The sequence below is a fragment of the Galeopterus variegatus genome, unplaced genomic scaffold, assembly GCF_000696425.1.
Source record: "Galeopterus variegatus unplaced genomic scaffold, G_variegatus-3.0.2 Scaffold6381, whole genome shotgun sequence".
NCBI lineage: Eukaryota > Metazoa > Chordata > Mammalia > Dermoptera > Cynocephalidae > Galeopterus > Galeopterus variegatus.
Window position 1 is genome coordinate 1 of NW_007732492.1, and position 452 is coordinate 452.

At 44.9% G+C, this 452-nt stretch overlaps 1 protein-coding gene across 1 annotated transcript in view; it reads left to right on the forward strand.

The window, feature by feature from the left end:
• Positions 1-59: 59 nt before the first annotated feature.
• Positions 60-452, forward strand: part of LOC103606218 (LIM and calponin homology domains-containing protein 1-like) — a gene marked incomplete at its 5' end in the record, with an annotated part of 40,234 nt that continues 39,841 nt past the window's right edge. The window contains one exon of the mRNA XM_008590811.1: positions 60-326. Coding sequence (XP_008589033.1) covers positions 60-326 — 267 coding nt within the window. The remainder of the gene's footprint in view (positions 327-452) is intronic.

The following is a 452-nucleotide window of genomic DNA, read 5'->3' on the forward strand; positions in this document are numbered from 1 at the left end:
GCCATTTAGGCCCTTTTATACCTATCACCATACCCTGTAATCCAACTTCCGATTGCCAGGGCAGGAGGTGGACTGAGTGCACTTCATGGCATTGCAAGCTAAATGGTCCTTTACGTGGTTTTCTTTTTCTCCTTTGTGCTTCTGGATGTTACTCCATTTCAGAGCCACAGCATTTTACAACTACTGTGACTCGATGCAGCCCGACCGTGGCCTTTGTGGAGCTTTCCTCCAGCCCCCAGCTGAAGAATGATGTGTCAGAAGAAAAAGAGCAGAAGAAACCAGAACATGAAATGAGTGGAAAGGTGGAGCTAGTGCTGTCACAAAAGGTGAAGTACGCAGTGCAGTGAAAGTTCACGTGGCTTCGTATCACAGTGGCTGCTGCTGTGATGATGGTTAAGAATGAAGATTTATTTTCTCTCAATCTTTTCTCCTGTCTTTAATCTGTATTTTTT